Source organism: Formica exsecta, unplaced genomic scaffold, assembly GCF_003651465.1.
Source record: "Formica exsecta isolate Colony F162 unplaced genomic scaffold, ASM365146v1 scaffold122, whole genome shotgun sequence".
Classification (NCBI taxonomy): Eukaryota; Metazoa; Arthropoda; class Insecta; order Hymenoptera; family Formicidae; genus Formica; species Formica exsecta.
This window is the reverse complement of record NW_021848556.1, coordinates 950568-969812: the sequence shown is the minus strand read 5'-3', so window position 1 is coordinate 969812 and position 19245 is coordinate 950568. Positions and strand designations below refer to the sequence as shown.

Genomic DNA, 19245 nt, shown 5'->3' with positions numbered 1-19245 from the left:
CTTGTTTGCACGACTAAAGCAACGAAAAACATTTCTCTTGTATCGTTTGTTGACCAAACAGCCAGATGCGAAAGACATGCGTCTCGTCTCGACATCGTCTACAATTAACTCTCTATCTATCGTCCATTAGTAATATCCATTTCATTCCAACATTTATACATCCTGCATGCAATTATATCTATAACTCGTGCAATTCTTGTAGTTATTTTCATCGTATATAGATCAGAACTGGCAGAATAAACGGAACGATTTAATCGAGAAAATTCGTCGCGCGATTCGGTTCGCCAACTTTTACCGGTCGGGAGCAAACACGAGAGCAAGGAGCGCTTCCGGATTAACAAGTTTCCATCAGTTCATTACCCTACCCACCCGAGTAAATAAATCATTGCCGCGAATTGCGTCGGCACCCTTCCATCCCCTCCACCTCCCCCGATCTTCGTCGTTTAGTTTCGACATCTTCGAGTTTACCTTCGGCGCAACGAGCCATGGCTCTCGATTAAGATCTCGTTTGAGAGACCGAAATATATACATCCACGCGCGCGTGTGTACAGTATACCTCGGCGCTTGTGTACTCAACCGAGTGTACGTAGCTCGTTTCTTGCTGACAATTCCGTCAGAATGCGAAATGAGGATCATCATTACGTAACAGATGCGAGACGGCGTGAAGCTGCTCTTAAATTACCGATGATAGATCGTCATCTAACAATTTCCCGGAGCTTCGACGAATTTCGATGATTACGAGCTTCTAGTTTGCCTCAATTTCACGACGGATCAAGAAATCGTCGATGGATTTTAATCTGCTCATCGGAGATATCGCGTGCTTATAAAGTCGTTAAGATCTTAAGTTCTCCTTCTATCTCAATTTCGTCTTTGTCGATGATTCTTTTGATTTATATGACATAAAAAAATTTCATTATTTCTTTCCGCATTCATCGGTAAATTCGTAAGAAATAGGCAAAACATGTGCCAACTTATAATAGCACAAATTGTACGATAACGCGTGATGTAACTTTATTCTGTTCCTCGTCGCGAATGACAAGGTTACGAGATAAGGATATCACAGACACGCGCGAGCGTGTGTAATCATTTTTTGTTTTTTTACGCAACTGATAATTTTCAAATGCGCGCGCGATGAAAAATGACCGACGTGACGCGCATCGAAAGCGCAATTCTAAAAAAAACGCGGTTCTCGCGTCGCAAAGAATCCGCGAAGAATTCGACACAATTTGCAACATAGTTGCGATCCTTAAGAAGGCAAACGTATCGAATTCCACGTTCATTGTGAATCGCGCAACAATGGCCCGATAAAAAAACGCAGCTCCGGTAAAGCGGTGATTACTTCTGCGCGAAGCTATCATCGCGGAAAGAATGCGCAGAATTCGCGACCGGATGAGCTGCGAAGTGCAAACTGTCGAGAATTCGTACGTATGTCTCGAAAAGAAAGGGAAGCGAACAGATTCTTAATCGATTTTCGGCCTCATCGCCGGGACTCGAACATTATTCCGGTAAAAGACGGTACTCTCGTTTCTCGGTCTATTCAAGCACTTTTACTGCATTCTATAAAAATTCTTGGTCTAATACCTCGAGAGGCCGAGGTAAAGCCAAGTAAGGGCGAAGGAAAGAGCTGACGAAAGCGGGGGAGGCAACGCGGACAGACCCTCGTGTAACCTTCGGATCCAATAAGTCCTAAGCCTATTAAATTCGTGAAATGAAAAAGGAGGTATAATAGAGCTTGAAAGCCGGGCAGCGTAATCTTGCGTGAATCAGAGCAGTACCCTCCCCTCGGTCTCCCTTAGAATGCACCGTCAAAATAAATGTGCATTGTTTACAAATTGTTCGCTTCGTCGTAACAAATAGAGTAACCCGCGCAAAAAAAATTAATCGAATAAAAAAAACTAAATAAAAAAATAAAATTCGTTTACGTGATCAAAGTTTAAAGCTCACCTTCCCAACTTCAATTAATTCTCAATCATCATGGTTAAATGTGAGGTAAAACTTGCTAAACTTTGCCGACACCAATCGCCCGAACGTTAAACGGAAGTTTGATAACTCTCAGTTTTAATCGTACTTTAATTTTCTTCTACATCCCAACTTCGGAATAAGAATCTATTTAGGAATCTGCGAACGCGGACAGAATATTATTTCGCGACATTTAGCGGAGGGAGCACGTGTCTCTCCAGATGTGTTTTGTTTTCAAGAGACGCTCCGCAGTTGCAATTCCTTCGCCCGAAGGACACATTTTCGGGGGCCAACTCTCAGACAGTAACGCGTTTACTCGCGTGAACGCGCACGAGTCGACAGATGCTCTCAGCTGTAATGTACATACTTCGCGGAGTTCGAAGCCCTTCGCGGAGACGAAACACGTGATGCGAATCATCTGCAAGGATGAAATAATATCGGGTGTCTCGTGCACGAGAAATCCGTCAGATTCTAAGTATAGTCTTCGAGTAATTTTCAATGAGAGAATTCTTACGAATATACGCGTTCCTCATGCAAACAATGTCATTATTATGCGTAAAAAAACATAAAGCGCAAAGCATAAATTATATTGTGCCACTAATAGAAAAAAAATTAGTCATAATTATCTATTCATTATTAAAAAAGCAATATATTATATATAATTTTTAGTTAAAGTGAAGATTACATAATGCATTTCTCTTTCTCTTTTTCTCTTAACAAGTTAAATGTCATGAAATGTCGTTCGGAAAAAAAAAAAAAAGAAAGAAAAAGGATCCACTCTACTGCTTGCGAATCGCTTTGAGATAGATAAGTCACATTAGGCGAAACGTTTAAGCGCGGGTCGATGCGAAATAGCGAACGTAATCTGTAAATGAACGAAGCAGCGACTTCCGGAGCTCTAAGCAGCCGGAGCTGACTTTGATTAATCGCGCGAAAAGTCCGGCTCCAAGGGTACCGCGAATTACGTATCCAGCTCCACCAAATTGGCGTAATTTCTTCGAGCTTCGTTCGACTTCCCCGTTGGGGGATTTCTTAGTTTTGTCGCATCCCCATTTATCCCCGATGCACACGGAAGTATCAAGTTCTCTCCCCTTTAATCTCTCGCGGACATCCCTGTGCCAAGCGAAGCGTAGAATGAAACACGGAATTTCCTCGCTTTATGCTGTCATAAAAATGATAATAACGATAATGCACTCAAAAAATGCGCTCCGTGTACCATGATATTTTATACGCGATATGTATTTAACGTATTCCGTTTTCTCTTCTCTCCTGCGTCTACTCGAATTCTGACATTTCTTACGTTATTGCAATTGTAATCTCATGCATACACGTGCACGTGGCTAAGCATCGGGAATGCAATTCGATTGCGAATAAAAGATGCAGTGCTGCAATGCCATGTAATACAAATTGATCGGGCGAACATATGAAGAAATACATGGTGGATGATTATTATACGAGGTTGTCAATCCGTGATCGGATTGCTATTTTTATAAGATTTATCTAAGGAAATGTACGAACGCGCAATTTTAATAGATTAAGGATAACATAAATTATAATGATGATTCGTATTTGTAATTGTACACACGAGGAAATTAATAAAATTTCTCTATAAAAAACACCCCCATTAAATGCATAGCTTTCTAAATAATTTTTTTTTTTTTTTTCGTTTCTGAGAGAAGCCACATAAAAGTGCATCACACATACATAAACGAAAACGATAAGATAAAGACTCGCGAAGGCTAACAGAATGAGTGGCGCCGTTGAATGTTATTTATAGATAATTCCTCGCGCGCAGCCATATTTAGTGATACGATCAAATAACATTCATATCGCGTGCGACAAGCAAAGTAAATTGATATTTAGTCGACGTTATTAATCGAAGATTATATTACGACTCGCATTACAATGATCGCAATTAAACTTGCGCTAAAAAATTGTCCGGCTAAGATCCGGCTAAATTTGAAACGTAAATCTGCAAAAGCATACGTTATACATGGAAATTACAGTCGTGAATTTAGAATGTTTTCTCTGATCGCTGTTATGTATTCAACAGTACCAAATGTATATCATGCATAGGTAGTGCTCGACGTCATCCTACATGCATAATACGTTAAATATGCGCAATGATTTTGTTTTCACGAGTCTTTATCTTATCTAAAAATCCCGCATAAGAATAGAGAGCGATAACCCTTCAAACGTTGATACCGCGTAATTCGATAAGCTATAACAAAAACCCCTTGAGGCCACCGTCTGTAATGTTACAAGTACGACAAAGGAAACCTGATAGCACATCAAAGAAATAATAGGATTTTGCGAAGGGCCTGATCTTCGACCGCGAAAAGGAAGGGTTTCACGGCGAAACCCAGCCACGTTACGCATTGTTGAGAAATGTTTTTAAAATGTTGTAAAAAAAAAAGGGAAAAAAAAAACAAAAAAGAGACAGAACAATCGACAAACCTCGTCGAGTACATACTTGTGTATCACTGTTTTTTCTTTTTGGTCGAAAGCTCGACGCGCGGCGATCATCATCCACGCGGACAAACGCCAGCAACACTCGACCACCCATGGGCGCACACACAAACTCACCCACAGAGAGAAAGAGATATATATACAGAGGAGTGTGGAGACGGGTCCGCGTACAGTTCAATCGCACCCTTAATTAGCACACTCAATTAAACACACGAGCGCGCGTAGCTCGGACCCGCACCGGCAGAGACTGCATCGCGCGCGAGTTTTTGCGTTTAAACTGCGTTAGAGGATCGAATTACGGACAATTATACGTTGGTTGAGGGAACTGTTTGTTTCGCGCAAACTAGATTAAAGAGAGGGCGAGAAGCGGCCGTGGGGAGGCACGGGATGAGGAGAGAAGCAACACGTAAGAGAAGATAATTTGTGCGGCTTCTCTTTACAAGTATATATCCTCGCAGCTGTCGACTTCTCTCTTCGGATATTATATCTTTACGTATAACTACTTTAACTTTTTCTTCAAATGATATCAGATATAAAATCAAGATTTATCTTTGATAATATAATTTAAAACATCTTAATTTTATCTTTGCTTTATCTAATAACGGAGAGAAAAGAGTGTAGATTTTTTTTTAAATATAATAAAATGAAAAAATATCGATTCTCGCAATGCGAGAATTTTTTTTATTTCAGTGTAATGCATATTGGTTAAACATTGCGACAATAACACCGCACAAAAATACGCATCGCATTGTGTGAGTCGCACGTTTACGCAGTTGGCTAGTCTGTTTTATAGTTATATAGTTATGGACTTTATCGTCTCTTTCTCTCTCTCTCTCTCTTTCTCTCTTCAGAAACACGAGTTCGAAGAAGCATTATATGATATAACGGAAGATAGCAGCACGTCTCGGGGCAATATGCGTTTTCAGATCCGACACGGAGTCGCACTAAAATCGTACGAGGCCTCAATTTTCCATTTGCTACCGACGCGGATATTCCGATTTCGCTATTTTCCAGGATTGTGGCGGAAAGCGTTTATCGAAAGGCCACGCCATTCTGCACCGAGTTCGCTTCCGCCTTTATTGCACTTTAATAAATAGGATGAATTCCTTTCTCATTAACCTTCCGAGCTAAACAAAGAAATTTTTTTTTTCATTCTTTCCACAAGCGAAATCTTCAGAGTATATGATAATATCTTCATTCCCGACTATCCAAAGATTAAGCACCCATTTTGCATCAAAAAGAATTCTCATCATCAGGCTCACGCTCGGCGAACGGTTACAAACGAATTAAGCTCTTCACGAAGCTCATATCGGCAGAGCAGAGAGACGATCGAAGTACATTATAAGCGATACATCGTATCACCGTTCTTGCCCATTTCCGGCGAGGGAGGAGGAGGGATGGATTATGCGACAAGCCCATTGTCTATGAAGAAACTCCCGATACCTTGTTTACCACCACTTGCCTCGAGCGTACCAGAAACAATGGATGGACGAAAAAGTTCGATACTCGGGACTCGGGCAAAGATTCGCGAAACGTATCGGAATGAATATTGTGTGTGTGTGTGTGTGTGTGTGTGTGTGTATATACATATATGTATATAATAAATCTAAGATAGGCAGTCATTTAAGATGTGCAGCTTCCCAGGACTAGAAACTTGAAGAAGCACACTCTCGAGACTGCATCGAAAAGGCTGCGAATAATATTGTGGGCGTGAGAGAGGGACTTTAATTATTTCTCGCGTACGAAACTTTTCGCCGACCGAGCAAGGAGCCGAGATTAATTGGATGCACCGCGGCGTTAATGTAATTAAAATTTGATTTACTTCTCGGTTCCTTACTACGCTCTTTGTGTAAATGGTGAGCAATAACGTACGTTCGTGCCGTCAAAGATTAAAGTAATTATAATAGAGAGCGACGCAAAACACACTATTCTGTTTGTAATATGTCGTGTAAGATAATAAGAGACTTTAATCTCTCTTTTACGTAAAGTTACGTAAAGTTAAATAAATTTAATTATATTGTCACTGAAAATTATTTATCAATTTTATTCAATATCCTGACTTCAAAATTAATCAATGTTTATTGACCAAAAAATGTTGTAAATTTTATTATTTTATAATATTAATTTTCCATTATTCATTTTGCACATGCGTCGCATATTCGTCATTGGATATATAAATTGAGCCGTAATATAATATTTTAATAAAAATATTAATGCACACAAATATCATTTATATATTATGCAATAATATGACAAGAGAACTGCGAATTTAACAGGATTATTTCCCGTAAATACATTATCTGTTTAATTAATTTTTTAAATCTATCATGTTTAGCACACACACACGCACACAGAAACATATGTATAAAACATTTTTAAATTATACCAATTTTAAACAATATTCTCTTACAAATAATCCAATAAAAAAAAAAAAAATCCTCGATAAGAGATAGTTTCACGTTTTATAATTATTTTACTGAATATTAAAACATGTATCCAACTGTATATTGTGTAGATAAATCAGAACATAATTAAAGCATGGATTATAAAGCCATAATTAAAGTTAAGAACTAACGCGAACCGCGCGACCGGTAAATCCTCTTCAACGAATAAATTATCGATTCCTATCGGAATAAATTATCAGACTCTTAGAGACTCTTCTTAAAAGCTCGCGCGCGGAAACTTTCTTCTGTAAATATCGGATATTTTGCGAGACGAGTTTTATTTCATCTCCTCCTTTCTCTTACTTTTGAAAACAAACTTTCAACTGTGCTTACGCATCAACCTCCTGTTTCCATCGGCAATCTAAAAATCCTGTTTTACATCACTGATTATATCGTTCGATCTTTATCTCCCGTGCGGAGACTTTTGCGAATCGAGTGATAAAAGATTAGAATATTTTTTTGACATCAAAATTTTCAATTTTTCGCCACAATTCCAGAATAATTCATAATTTGTTAATTAACTGAATTCAAATTAAAATTCTATTAGAATATGATTTGTGTGAAAATTAATTAGAGAATAATTTATTGTTTTATTATCTCTCTAATAAATGTGTGCGTCTACATCCCTCGTCAAAATCCCTCAATGTCCAAACATTCATCGCTCAAATATTATTGTTGACTGAGTGATACATACAAACATCATTTTTCCTGATTCAGAGTTTGTAATAACAAATGGTTTGGTAGATATCCATGACAGTTAGTGTAATAGATATGTTACGTATTAAATTATTGGGTCACCAGTCATACAACAGATATACAGAAACAATTTATAAACATATTTTTAACTGTACATCACGCTAAATAAACATCCGCAATTTATCGTATACATATCTAGAAAAATCTACTATCCAGCTATCAATTATGTCTGATCATATTTATTGCCGGAAGTGTGTAAAAGACATATCCTGTCGCATAAAAAAATAGCTTAATAGCTTAAAAATTTCTCACGAGTCAAGGCGATTTAGTATCACGCAATCTCACAACGCTGATCTTTGTCATTGTGGGAGCGGAGGTCATGAGAAAAAAAATACCCATCTCTCGTCCTGATTAAACGTTCTTTTATCAACGTTTCCACATCCGAGCATAAAAAATGCATCACTTCCCAGAATTTCCAATGCGGTGGATAATAATTTCATCGAAATCGGCCGTCCTTTCAGAGCAAAAATCCCTCAATCTTCAATCGCTTCGTCGAAAGACATTTATTCGCGGTAATTCGATCCGATCGACAATAATCTAAAGGCGGCATCAAAAACGAAGCTCGTAGATTGAGAGCAACGACTACGGCAGGAATAATATCAAAGAAATATCGCACGCGATAGAAGCAACCGATGCCGGAATATAAGATCTCCGTAGACTTCGAGAAGGATCGCACGACGAAAGGATAAATATCAACAATGACGCGACGTCGAAACAACAGTCGATTTTAATATGAAAAAATTCGCGGAAACGAATACAAAACAAACGCGACGTTTATGCGACGTCATCGCCGTTCATCAGAGCAATTAATTGACTCTCGAGTTTTCAGTATCGGGACACGACACGTGTTTACCCTGGCGTCCTATTTTGACGAACGTCATTAATTTTTAACGGCCACGTGCCCATATTGCGTTACATCTTTTCGACACTTTGTTAACGATAATTAAAATTAATTGAGAGCCAGTATTGAGTTGATGGCGATCAGCGGACAGAGCGCAAGCGATTTTTACATCGCGCGCGGTTCCGCTCTTTCTCTCTCTATCTCTCTCTCTCTCTCTCTCTCTCTTTCTCTCTCTGTTTCTCGCGGCGTTAATTAAAAACAATAAAATATTTTCACAAAGGGACGGTAACGATCCGCTCTCCGGCTTTTGATAAAAATAATGAACAATGACGCGCGCAATTATCCCCAGTTCATTTACGTAGCGCTGCCCCCTCTCAACCCCCAATTACTCGGCGCGTTCGCAAACTTTCGCAAATTATTTCGCATATAATGAAATAACATCGTAATTATGCGTAATGCGATAGCTGTTTTCATTACGTGTAATGTGATACATGCGACGGCTATCTCACTCCCGTTATTATCAGACCGGGCTTCGTTCGCGCTCTCCTAAAAGCGCCCGGCATTTGCAAACCAAATTCACCGCAACGTACATTAGGTAGAGTCGATTTAATCTAAAAACTTTTTTTTTCCGATTTTTGATTTTTCGCAAAGTGGGAAAACATTGTATACTAATCATTCTTGCAGATGCAAAAGAAATTTATGACGAAAATAAATATCTCTTTAAAATAGTCTCAAGCCAAAGATATACAGTTTTTTTTCCGATTAATAATCTTTAATCCATTGTCTTTTACGTTTTTCTCGAAATAAATATCGAATGCGAGAATTGAATTTAATTGTTACAATCTCTCCATACGAATTCAAAGTCGCGGAGTTTTGTGGTTTTCGCTTGTCGTCTCCGAATCTTGAATGGATTGCGTTTCGGTGTTTGAGACTCGCTCTGGTACACATATAGGGTGGAGTCGCATAAAAGCATCGAGTCGGATTTCCATTAGTTTAATTACGAGAGGATGGGGTAGAAGAGGATAGTCGATGCCGATAGGGAGTGTTTTCGGAAACTGCAGCTACTACGAGGCAATTCCATGCGGATGGAAACTCGCATCCTATCATTATCGAAGGGCTAGATACGTACTTGAGTATAATCAGGTGTATGTGTGTCTGCAGATGCGCAGATGTGGATATGGGTGCATCGTGGCACACGACAATACAAGAAATTGGTATCGCATTATGGACACCTGATCCTGAACCCTTTCTCGATTTCTCTGACTCAATCCTTCTTAAATTCCAATTTCTCAATGTGTTTTAACAATATTGATTAAATAACAGCAAAGCTTTTTAAATATAAAAAAAGTTGAAGATATATTAATTTAAAAAAAATTAATATATCCAAAATTAAACATAAATTTAATAAACATCCGCAATTTATCGTATACATATCTAGAAAAATCTACTATCCAGCTATCAATTATGTCTGATCATATTTATTGCCGGAAGTGTGTAAAAGACATATCCTGTCGCATAAAAAAATAGCTTAATAGCTTAAAAATTTCTCACGAGTCAAGGCGATTTAGTATCACGCAATCTCACAACGCTGATCTTTGTCATTGTGGGAGCGGAGGTCATGAGAAAAAAAATACCCATCTCTCGTCCTGATTAAACGTTCTTTTATCAACGTTTCCACATCCGAGCATAAAAAATGCATCACTTCCCAGAATTTCCAATGCGGTGGATAATAATTTCATCGAAATCGGCCGTCCTTTCAGAGCAAAAATCCCTCAATCTTCAATCGCTTCGTCGAAAGACATTTATTCGCGGTAATTCGATCCGATCGACAATAATCTAAAGGCGGCATCAAAAACGAAGCTCGTAGATTGAGAGCAACGACTACGGCAGGAATAATATCAAAGAAATATCGCACGCGATAGAAGCAACCGATGCCGGAATATAAGATCTCCGTAGACTTCGAGAAGGATCGCACGACGAAAGGATAAATATCAACAATGACGCGACGTCGAAACAACAGTCGATTTTAATATGAAAAAATTCGCGGAAACGAATACAAAACAAACGCGACGTTTATGCGACGTCATCGCCGTTCATCAGAGCAATTAATTGACTCTCGAGTTTTCAGTATCGGGACACGACACGTGTTTACCCTGGCGTCCTATTTTGACGAACGTCATTAATTTTTAACGGCCACGTGCCCATATTGCGTTACATCTTTTCGACACTTTGTTAACGATAATTAAAATTAATTGAGAGCCAGTATTGAGTTGATGGCGATCAGCGGACAGAGCGCAAGCGATTTTTACATCGCGCGCGGTTCCGCTCTTTCTCTCTCTATCTCTCTCTCTCTCTCTCTCTCTCTTTCTCTCTCTGTTTCTCGCGGCGTTAATTAAAAACAATAAAATATTTTCACAAAGGGACGGTAACGATCCGCTCTCCGGCTTTTGATAAAAATAATGAACAATGACGCGCGCAATTATCCCCAGTTCATTTACGTAGCGCTGCCCCCTCTCAACCCCCAATTACTCGGCGCGTTCGCAAACTTTCGCAAATTATTTCGCATATAATGAAATAACATCGTAATTATGCGTAATGCGATAGCTGTTTTCATTACGTGTAATGTGATACATGCGACGGCTATCTCACTCCCGTTATTATCAGACCGGGCTTCGTTCGCGCTCTCCTAAAAGCGCCCGGCATTTGCAAACCAAATTCACCGCAACGTACATTAGGTAGAGTCGATTTAATCTAAAAACTTTTTTTTTCCGATTTTTGATTTTTCGCAAAGTGGGAAAACATTGTATACTAATCATTCTTGCAGATGCAAAAGAAATTTATGACGAAAATAAATATCTCTTTAAAATAGTCTCAAGCCAAAGATATACAGTTTTTTTTCCGATTAATAATCTTTAATCCATTGTCTTTTACGTTTTTCTCGAAATAAATATCGAATGCGAGAATTGAATTTAATTGTTACAATCTCTCCATACGAATTCAAAGTCGCGGAGTTTTGTGGTTTTCGCTTGTCGTCTCCGAATCTTGAATGGATTGCGTTTCGGTGTTTGAGACTCGCTCTGGTACACATATAGGGTGGAGTCGCATAAAAGCATCGAGTCGGATTTCCATTAGTTTAATTACGAGAGGATGGGGTAGAAGAGGATAGTCGATGCCGATAGGGAGTGTTTTCGGAAACTGCAGCTACTACGAGGCAATTCCATGCGGATGGAAACTCGCATCCTATCATTATCGAAGGGCTAGATACGTACTTGAGTATAATCAGGTGTATGTGTGTCTGCAGATGCGCAGATGTGGATATGGGTGCATCGTGGCACACGACAATACAAGAAATTGGTATCGCATTATGGACACCTGATCCTGAACCCTTTCTCGATTTCTCTGACTCAATCCTTCTTAAATTCCAATTTCTCAATGTGTTTTAACAATATTGATTAAATAACAGCAAAGCTTTTTAAATATAAAAAAAGTTAAAGATATATTAATTTAAAAAAATTAATATATCCAAAATTGTACATATATTTATAATCTATTAATTTGGCAAGAAAAAACTTTGTGGCTTAATATTGTAACCAGAAGATTCGCGGAACGGATAATGTATCTGAAAAATTGTAGAGGAAAAACTCTCGTAGACAAGTTTTTTATTCGTGGAATCACCACCGAATAAACTGATACGTCTAACCAAGTAATATCAATTTCCTTGTGAAAAACATTTCAGCAACTTATCCGTTTTGCCATTATAAAAGATCAACTTGACGTAATTTTAGCCGTATATTTTAGTCGGAATTTGAATAGTTAATTTAATGAAAGATTCAGATGGCGCGAAACTTTTGTTGGCGCACGCATCCCCGAAAATGTCCATCCTTAAATAGTCACCTCGAGCCGAAACACGTGCGAAAAAATATCGGAAGAACGCGCGACACAATATCGTGGAAATGTCGAGAGGAAGAGAAAGAGGGAAGAGAGATCCCTTCCCTCAGGTCAGGAGGGAATTCCATTTCCATGGAAATCGTAAATCGGCCTTCCGGCCAGGTATGTAATTAAAAAGCTGCATGCATCCGAAATGACTTCTAGCATTGTAAACTCCAGCGCGGCAAGAAAAAGAGCGGCATCGAGAGATGGCGAACGAAGGAAGGTATGACGAACAATAACGGCGATGGTTACGGCAGCTGGAAATGGGCAGCGAGGGCGGGAGGGTGGTAAGGGAAAACGCAAAAACCATCCGAAAGTTACCGCTCGTCTCCTTCATCGCGATCACCGACGCTCGTCGTTCGAGGCGAACAAAGCGCGAAGCTGCGGAACGCGCGCGGTCTATAAACGCGCTGAAAGTTTAAAAAAAAAAAAAAAAAAAAAAAAAAAAACCGGTAGACGATGGAAAACGACGATGCGGCCAACTTTGAATTGGGAATATTCGACTCCACCCCCTCGTTGTCGTTTCGATACGGCAAATAGTCGCGCCGTGCCTACCGTATCACGTAAGCCTTTTTTATCGTTCACGATTGTACACGATATTTATCGAGGAGCTTACATACGGCGATTGTGGTTAAGCGTTTTTGATCGTCCGCTTCAAGAATGCTTTTATGCTTCTATGCTTTTCACGATAGCGCTGCTGCGGATATAATGAATTTTAATATTATTCCAATGTCACGTAGAGAATAAGTGACAATATCATCGTGTAAAAAAATTACTTCGGAATTTCTTATAACAGGGAGATTATATTATATATTTTTATTATATAAACTTATATCTCTCTTATTACGAGATTATATTAGAAGAAATTACTGGCAAAATCCGTTCGCGCATCTTTATCTAGGAAACTCGTCTGTTTAGGAGAAGATAGGCAGTTCTCCCCGAAATAAGAAAGTTGTATCTTCACGCACGGATTTCGTGGGAGGAAAAGGGAAAAGATGGATAGGGGCCGAGATACGTCGTTAGTCGCTTGAGCATTAAATTATCGAGACGCGCGCAATGCTTGATCGATTGTGATGGATCCGTCGTTTTACTGACACTCAGCGCAAGCATATCATTATGTGCACTTGGTTTAACTCACATTAACACGCAATTAAGAAACTTGATCGATTTTCAATAACTTGTCTCATTATATAAAGATTCGAGAATAGAGATAAATTGCACAAATGAAGAAAACGAGAAGAGAAAAATGTAAAGTATCGGCGTCAAATATTCACTTGACGCTTATAAGCCGCGAGATAAATCGGCGCGACGGGGACACCTCCGTCTAAGAATGATAATAAGAAAGAAAGAAGTGGATGAATCGGCCACGTCGGGAACGTAATAAGGAATCCATTCGAAGTTTATAAACTGAATATTATTGAGATACTAGCTGCCGGTAGCGCGAAGCGCCGTGACAGTGAGCGATGAGGTGCCTTGCCAGTTCTTCGATTTTCTATTAAACATCGATTTATTTATGGAATATTCGATGCGACGATGAGGAAGGTGCCGCAGTGCTGAGCCGACGTGGAAAATTCAAATCAACTCCCGTCGCGCTGAGGAATTTTTCGCGAGCAACCCCTAATCCGTGGATCATTCGCGGGTTCTTTCCAAATCATGAGTGAAAAATATTTCTTTTCGCTATTCGAATTTCAAAATAAAGAACACGTTTTACTTAATTATGATACTTTCATTGCGAATCATCATGATTCACTTCTAATTATATATTTTTAGAATTTTCATTAAGATATTAATCGATTTTTGCGAAGCTAGACTGAAACGAGAGAGCAAAGGTAAAAAAAAACGTATAATACTTGTTTTAAAAAACTGAGCAATAACTGATAACTTGATATATAATCAAATCACAAAAACTTTATCGGAATAACCGGAAGAAATCGAGAGGAGAAAATTGACAAACCTTGGCATTTATTCGTTCTTGCCAACAAAGACCCGGAGGACTAGTCGAATTTCGGGCAATATTGTCGATTGTTCCGATGTGTTTCGACGACAATAACCTACTCGAGACGACAATAACGCGCTCCCAGGGGCAAAGAACCCCTCCGATCGAATATGCAGCGCAACGTGTCCGGTCCTAATTCCTCTGTTTGCGTATGCAAACGAAGAGACGAGGTCACCGACGGGACATTCACGGGCCATTCCCATCCTCCTCGTTCTGTCGCGTGTACAATAAGCGTGTATGTACGTGCGAAACGATCAAGTGAGCAATCGCGACTCGATAAGGGCATCTCTTCGCGATAAAAAGAACGTCGCAATATAATTTCGAATTGAATCAATATACACGCGAAATTTATCAGAAATATTGCCGGAAGAGAGAATTTATACACACATTCGATTCATTTTCACGCAATATTTGAATTTTTATACCGAGGCGAGTAATCAATAAATTATATGAAAGCTAGAAGAGAGAAAGAGAATGGAAAAACAGTAGTAAATAAATAAAATTAAAGAGAACGCTGAAAATTTATTATGACGCCGCGTCGTATTTGTTTGTTAATCAGTTGATCGATATTCCCTCTCTCGACGCGAAATAAATATCAAGAGCCCGTAACACATTTATTTAACAAACACAGCGAGTGTTATGGAGACGCGGACGGAACAAAACACGACCGAGTCGCGAGAAATGGAAATTAATTTATCGCTCTCCCCGCAACAATCAAAATCGTTTCGAATTTGATACACGCACACTAGCTCGCTAGCGCGCGCGTAAATGCGTGCGTCTGACAGGTGGGCGATGCGGTGCGCGGATGGAAATAATACGAATGACGTCACGATGCCTCGGGAGTTGGCTGCGGAATACGCGAATTCTCTGGAACCAACCCCTGGACGGCAATTAAACGCAAAGAAAACACACAGGATGGGCACCGCCGCCGCTATATACGAGTTCGATTCAGTTCGCCTCGATTCGACTTGGCAGTTTAGCTGAAAGAGCGCTTTGTAACGCATGTAACGCGCCCTTCGGGCGCGAGGGCGCCCCGGGTATATGAAAAGTCCTCCCAATCGAACAGTCGCGGAATTGATCAAAGTGACGCGCAGTAAAACCGATCCGTAATGTAATCTTCGCTGCGCGAAACATCAAGCGGTGACCCCGCGGGGCATACGTCCGCGAGTGCTGTTGCAAACAGCGAAAACAATAGCGGGCTATATCGTGTAGCTACTATACTCGAGAGAGTACATATTGTATATAAGTCTAAACTATACTTGTAACAAGAAACTGGAGCAACTAACATCAGTTAACACCATTGCGAGAATAACAATCACAAGGGCGCAAACTTATGTAATTTTCTAACAGATATATGTACTTAAATATATTATAAAATTTTGTGCAAATATATTATATATATTATTAATAATTTTATATAAATTTATGTTATTTATTTATTTTTGCTCTCCCTTATGTGTGCTCATTATATATCATTAACATATCTTATTAATCACGGTAAGTATGGTTGCATTACTCTCTATTTAGCGGAAAACGAGACTGATGTTAATATAATATAAATATTAATCAGACAAAAAAGATTAGGACATGAAGGGTTGAAGATAGTAAAAGAATCTTCGTCGAAGGTTGAAGATTCTGGGAAAGCGCGTCAGCTCGGGGGCATTGTGTATTAAAATTAAGAGAATACATTAAGCGAGTTAATGTTATTCAGCTTTTTGTTCACGGCGGGCACTTCTATAGAAATAGCTCCAACGCCCTTTCGCCGGCGGCCCGAAAACACCCTCTTTTTATCTCACATTCTTGACAAGAATCCGCGTTACATACTTTCCGCGATCGAATTTGCATCGAACGTTCAGAATCTTTGTCAACGTATCGGGAAAGTATTTCTACAACTAACTACTAAAAGATGAATAGCGGTTATTTTCAGTATTGAAGTTTAAAATATCTTTGCATACGGATTCTACATCGATTTCCGAAGACTAACGACTTCTTTTTAAAAAGGGATAATCGAAATACAAAAAAAGTGCAACAAACAAAATATTAACTTAAGTTAATTTCAAGCGCACTTGACTTTTGTAATAATGGAAATAATATTTATGCCTGACTTATGAGTGAGGTAACTTTATAGTTTGCCTCCCCCCAACCTCCGACCGCAAGCGCGGTTATCCTCCATCTGAAAATAGTTTAATTAAAGTGAGAATAGTTACGGAAATACGATACACGGCGGAAAACACAATGGCTCGGCCGACGAAGAGAAAGAATCGAGAATAACGCGAAGAGTGTATCCCGGATTCTTTCAATCGTTAACTACCGTCGTTAAAAGCACGTCTCGTCGACCCACTTGAAAAGTACCTTCTTACTTACTTGTAAGGGAAACACGCAGAATGTGCCCTTTTAGAATGACAAAGATAAGTTACGTAAGAGAAACTCGACGTAACGAGATCTCACCTTTCGCGATTCTATCCGTGACGGCTGTATTCGAGAGACCGACTTTTATTTTATCGTATTTTCTATAAGACCGCACTCTCACGATCTTACCTGTGGATTCCTCTACTTGTCGTTCTCTTTAATTGGATGGGTTCCAAAAAAATAAATAAGGTAACATTCAAAAATTCAATAATTGCAACATAATAAGTAATACGTTTACGAATCAGAAAACGACGAATGTTGACACATAACAACGCAAATTAGCTAAGCAGCAACAAAGCAACGCAAAGAAGTGAATAGAGATTCTTGAAAATTTCTAGACGTACGGTTCCAACGATGGAATTCATCGACAGTTTATTATCTTTTTTATCGTTTCGTACATCAAAAATGTGAAAGGGAATAGGTCAATTCTTTCCTAAACGCAAAAATTCACAAAGAACTGTCTTTAAGACTAACGCGGTCTGGCTTTTATGGTTTTATGTTCTAAAAGAATGGCGAGCTCCATTTCGTGTTTAAAGAAAAAATGAAAAAATCCCATCTCCTCTTTTAAAAAGACGTTAATGATCGCACAAAATGATATTAATATTGTCATTTACCATTTTCATTCGCGATATTATACGAATTTATTGTATCATTGTAACATACTTCTTCCTCGCGAAAGGTTATTTTTTAAATTTTATAATATATTTTTTTAATCATATTCTTTTTGCTCGCACGATTATATAAACGCGATTAGATTTCACGCGAAGCTACCGGAAGTATCACGACGGAATGTTGATGGTCGCAAGCTTGTATATTTTAGAACGTGGAAAATCGCCGAGTAAATTAGACGCGCCGGGCACAACCTCGCCGGTTAGCCAATACACTGCGCCCACCCTTCGCCCTTCGTTGGAAGTATTTCGAGCGGAATTTTAATTAATATCTCGCGGCTTTTGGGGCGCTCTCTCGCGCACGAGCGTGGCGTGAGGCTTGCAAAAGCCCAGAGAGATGAAAGGCGATACCCCCAAGGACCCGCCAGCGAGAGGGGATTTTTAATCGGCACTAAAACATCCCGAATTGAGGGAGAAAAACAAACAGAAGCGAGGCGAGAATACGCGATAGTCTCTTTCTAGATTGAAATGTTTGCAATCATGGTTAAAATCGTCCACGGCGATTTCGTGGTCGGCCTGTCAAAAAACTATCCGTCAAAAATATTGTCTCGAAATAGATCGACGCGCATTGTTTTTATACTGTATTATAATATATTTTTTTAATCATATTCTTTTTGCTCGCACGATTATATAAACGCGATTAGATTTCACGCGAAGCTACCGGAAGTATCACGACGGAATGTTGATGGTCGCAAGCTTGTATATTTTAGAACGTGGAAAATCGCCGAGTAAATTAGACGCGCCGGGCACAACCTCGCCGGTTAGCCAATACACTGCGCCCACCCTTCGCCCTTCGTTGGAAGTATTTCGAGCGGAATTTTAATTAATATCTCGCGGCTTTTGGGGCGCTCTCTCGCGCACGAGCGTGGCGTGAGGCTTGCAAAAGCCCAGAGAGATGAAAGGCGATACCCCCAAGGACCCGCCAGCGAGAGGGGATTTTTAATCGGCACTAAAACATCCCGAATTGAGGGAGAAAAACAAACAGAAGCGAGGCGAGAATACGCGATAGTCTCTTTCTAGATTGAAATGTTTGCAATCATGGTTAAAATCGTCCACGGCGATTTCGTGGTCGGCCTGTCAAAAAACTATCCGTCAAAAATATTGTCTCGAAATAGATCGACGCGCATTGTTTTTATACTGTGAGTAAAATTGAGACTATTCCATATATATGTGAGATTTTTATATTTATTTTTATATGCGCCAAAATGCACTCTCGTTTACTTAAATAAGCAATAAACTTATCAGAGCGCAAAATTGATTCCCAGACTTGATTATATCTTGTATCGCGCGAAACTCGTTTCTTCGCGCTTACCGAAGGGGTAAATCGACTCACCTTTATTCCGAGGGTAGGCGTCAGCATCCCGTAGTCCGTAATGGGTGGCAGCATAACAGGGGGTAGGTTTGTCATCATCATACTGTCTAAATTCTCCACACGTCGATGTATCGAACACAGATCAATTTTATTTCCTATTAGACCTACCTGAAACACAAAAAAAACGCAGAATGTTAAAAACCGAAGGGGTAAATCGACTCACCTTTATTCCGAGGGTAGGCGTCAGCATCCCGTAGTCCGTAATGGGTGGCAGCATAACAGGGGGTAGGTTTGTCATCATCATACTGTCTAAATTCTCCACACGTCGATGTATCGAACACAGATCAATTTTATTTCCTATTAGACCTACCTGAAACACAAAAAAAACGCAGAATGTTAAAAAAAAAATATTTCACATAAAATAATACCTTTATAATTGATAGCTATTTAGAAAAAGATCA

At 39.4% G+C, this 19245-nt stretch overlaps 1 protein-coding gene across 1 annotated transcript in view; it reads right to left on the bottom strand.

Moving 5' to 3' along the window:
- LOC115244628 (polypyrimidine tract-binding protein 1) overlaps positions 1-18947 on the bottom strand; it is a 251276-nt gene extending 232329 nt beyond the window's left edge. The window contains 1 exon segment of the mRNA XM_029822432.1: positions 18806-18947. Within this exon segment, the coding sequence (XP_029678292.1) occupies positions 18806-18886 (81 nt within the window). The 5' untranslated portion in view covers positions 18887-18947.
- Between the last annotated feature and the right edge of the window lie 298 nt (positions 18948-19245).